Genomic DNA, 2,942 nt, shown 5'->3' with positions numbered 1-2,942 from the left:
GCCAGTTCTCAGCCCACCTCACTGCCTTTTTCTCTATCTCATATTTTCTGAGCTTGCTCAGGAGCATGTTATAGGGAACTGTGTCAAACACCTTGCTAAGGTCAAGGTAGACTACACCAACCGGTCTCTACCCATCTGCCCATTCAGTCACCACATCATAGAATGCTATCAGATTAGTCAAGCATGACTCCCCCTTGGTAAATCCATGCTGACTAGTCCTGAGAACCTTCTTCTCTTCCATGTGCTCAGAGATGACCTCCAGAATGAGCTGTTCCATGATTTTTCCAGGGATGGAGGTGAGGCTGACAGGTTTGTAGTTTCCTGGGTCCTCCTTCTTGCCCTTGTTGAAGACTGGAGTGACAGTGGCTTTCCTCCAGTCTACAGCTGAACCCTTAAAGATGGTTTGAACTTTTTGGATCCAGCTGTAGTCCCAACTTTTGATGCGGTAATGTCAGGGACCTCTTCTCTCAAATGGTTTGGACCAGGGTCAGGAAACACATGGAGTGTGGTTCAGCCTGCATCCATCCATTGTACCTGGTGCGTTGCACCTTTCCACACACAGTTCTCTGGTCCTGAATTGTTCAGCTGAGCGTTATTTCTTGTTCCTTCTACAAGCTGCTGCATGCTAGTTATTACTGGTTTCAGTTAGCTGCCTGAGAGGCAGCCATGCTTTCTGTGTGACACTGCAAAGAGGCAGGCACTGTAGGAATCTTTTTGGTGGAAAGCCCTTATTTTGGCAGTTAATATGTCTACTGGTAATTTTGTGGTAATGCTTACAGGGGACAGTTGATACAGGAAAAACATTTGCTTTGTTCAGTTTTTAAAATAAGAACCTTCACATTTGGTTACCAGAACAGTGTCTAAGGAGGCCTTGTTAGAGTGGCTTTTTTGTAGGAGACCCAAGTCCTCTGTGGTAATGGCCTGTTGTTGATGAGAGATGTGTTGGAGAAAAACATTTTTCAGCATCCAAATGGAGTATCTGGCCAAAGGAGTGGAGAAGGGAGGAGTACACGTGTGCACAGAGCCTGGGATAGTTCAGTGAACATTTGCTTGGGCTAGGAGGGATTTTGGCTTTGCTTCATGGGTTGGAGATACTAAGGTGCCCCTAAATTCAGGCAAACAGTGGCGCGGGACTGGTGTAAAACACGGAATGGCCTGAAAGCACTTGCATTCACTGCTCTGGGGGGCTTGTGGTCATTTTAGTAGCCGTACTTTTCCAACCCTTACCAACAATTTCTAGAAAGGCAAAAAATACCCAACTTGACTCCCTGGTAGAAGGATGGGTTTTGTAAAACTGCCAGACACCTACTTTTTTTTTTATGTTTATCAAGTACTCTCAATGAATGCTGCAATAATAACAATATATGTATCAGTTTGCAGGTCCAATAATTGCAGAACTGCTTTACAGCCCCCTCCCTGTCTTTTTTTTTTTTTTTTAAGGAGCAATGCTGTGATGTACTTTCATCCATCTTCACATGTTTGCATGTCAGACCTACAGCAACATAGTGAAAATGCTTCCAGGTTCTGTTGCCCCTTTTTTTCTAATATTCCCTCTATAAATACATTTAAATTATTTCTGCTTTCCTGCAGATTGCTGGTTGGAGCTCCTCGGGAAAAGGCCTTTCCATCCCAGCAAGCAAACAGAACAGGAGGGTTGTACAGCTGTGACATCACATCTCCAAATACGCACTGCACACGTGTCATATTTGATGAGGACAGTAAGTTTGTCAGCACTTCTGGTTTGGATTGAAACAGTTATCTGTTTTTTCTTACTTGATGTGGTCCTTTCCAGAGGCAGTATATCAAAGTTGCTTTTATGGATTTATATGTAACTTTTTTTGATCAGAGTAAATTGTAGCTTATTTGCTAAGGTAGCATGAGATGCTTGAATTTTGGTAGATGTGGATGTTCTTATTGTTCCGTAAACTGATGTGACATGAAGTAATGTGCTCCAAGTGTTTAATAAATGGATGTTGTCAGTGATAAAATGTACAGACACTGCCACCTGCAGGCCGTGCCATGTACTGTAGTGCCTGTCCTGGCAGGGATTGGTAGTACCTGTTCATATTTGAAGCTGTATTATGATACTCTGCAGCTGACCCCAAGATGGAGAGTAAAGAAGACCAGTGGATGGGTGTAACTGTTCAAAGTCAGGGACCAGGAGGAAATGTGGTGGTAAGTCTAAAGAACTAACATAAAACCAATTTGTGTCTTCAGTATATGTTCTGAATAGTGTGTGTTTGTGCAGCTTTCTGACAGGTGACTTTCCTATCTTTACTCCTGTGATTTCTTGTAAGGGCAGACTTAAACGTCTTCCTGGCAAAGTAAGGCACTTCAGATTGGAAAAACTTTAAATTATTTTTCTAACTGTGAGTTAGCCTTTCTCTATAACCTTTGTAACAATCTGGGGTGGACAGTTCATTTTCAGGATGTCCCACTTTTTTTTTTTTTTTTTTTTTTTTTTTTTTTTTTTTTTTTGTGATATGCATCTTGTTTCTTTTAAATCTCACCAGCTGCAGAAATAAGGAGAAATGCCGTGATAAGGTTGTAAACATAACAGGCTGTTACCAAGCTGTTTTCCAAGAGGGTTAGCCTCACTTTAACTTCCATCAAGAACTTTGGCTGAGTTGCTCCTATGAATTAATGTGGTCATTACACTGCAGTAAGAGCTGTTCTTCATGTTATACAATACAGAGAGAAAAAACTTTCAGGAGTTACCAGAACATGTTAATTTTTTAGCTCTTTCTCACTTAAATAAACCTCTTGTGGTGCTGCAGGACACCAGCTATGTCATAAAAGGGGTGTGCAGTGAAGCTTCTCCATTTAATTATATTCTTGCAGGTTAATGTCACTGCTTCCTGAAGGCAGGCAACTTCAGGGTGTGAACCTGGCGTTATTTAGGGGTATAGAGGCAGTGCTAACTTGATTCTTCCAAAGCAAGG

General features: G+C 41.9%; 1 protein-coding gene across 1 annotated transcript in view; it reads left to right on the top strand.

Annotated features, from left to right (window-relative positions):
- Positions 1-1,590: 1,590 nt before the first annotated feature.
- Positions 1,591-2,942, top strand: part of ITGA6 (integrin, alpha 6) — a gene marked incomplete at its 5' end in the record, with an annotated part of 22,717 nt that continues 21,365 nt past the window's right edge. The window contains 2 exons of the mRNA XM_008945572.1: positions 1,591-1,718; positions 2,096-2,175. Coding sequence (XP_008943820.1) covers positions 1,591-1,718; positions 2,096-2,175 — 208 coding nt within the window. The remainder of the gene's footprint in view (positions 1,719-2,095; positions 2,176-2,942) is intronic.

Source organism: Merops nubicus, unplaced genomic scaffold (genome assembly GCF_000691845.1).
Source record: "Merops nubicus isolate BGI_N331 unplaced genomic scaffold, ASM69184v1 scaffold8708, whole genome shotgun sequence".
NCBI classification, from domain to species: Eukaryota; Metazoa; Chordata; class Aves; order Coraciiformes; family Meropidae; genus Merops; species Merops nubicus.
This window is presented reverse-complemented; position numbering and strand designations above follow the sequence as displayed.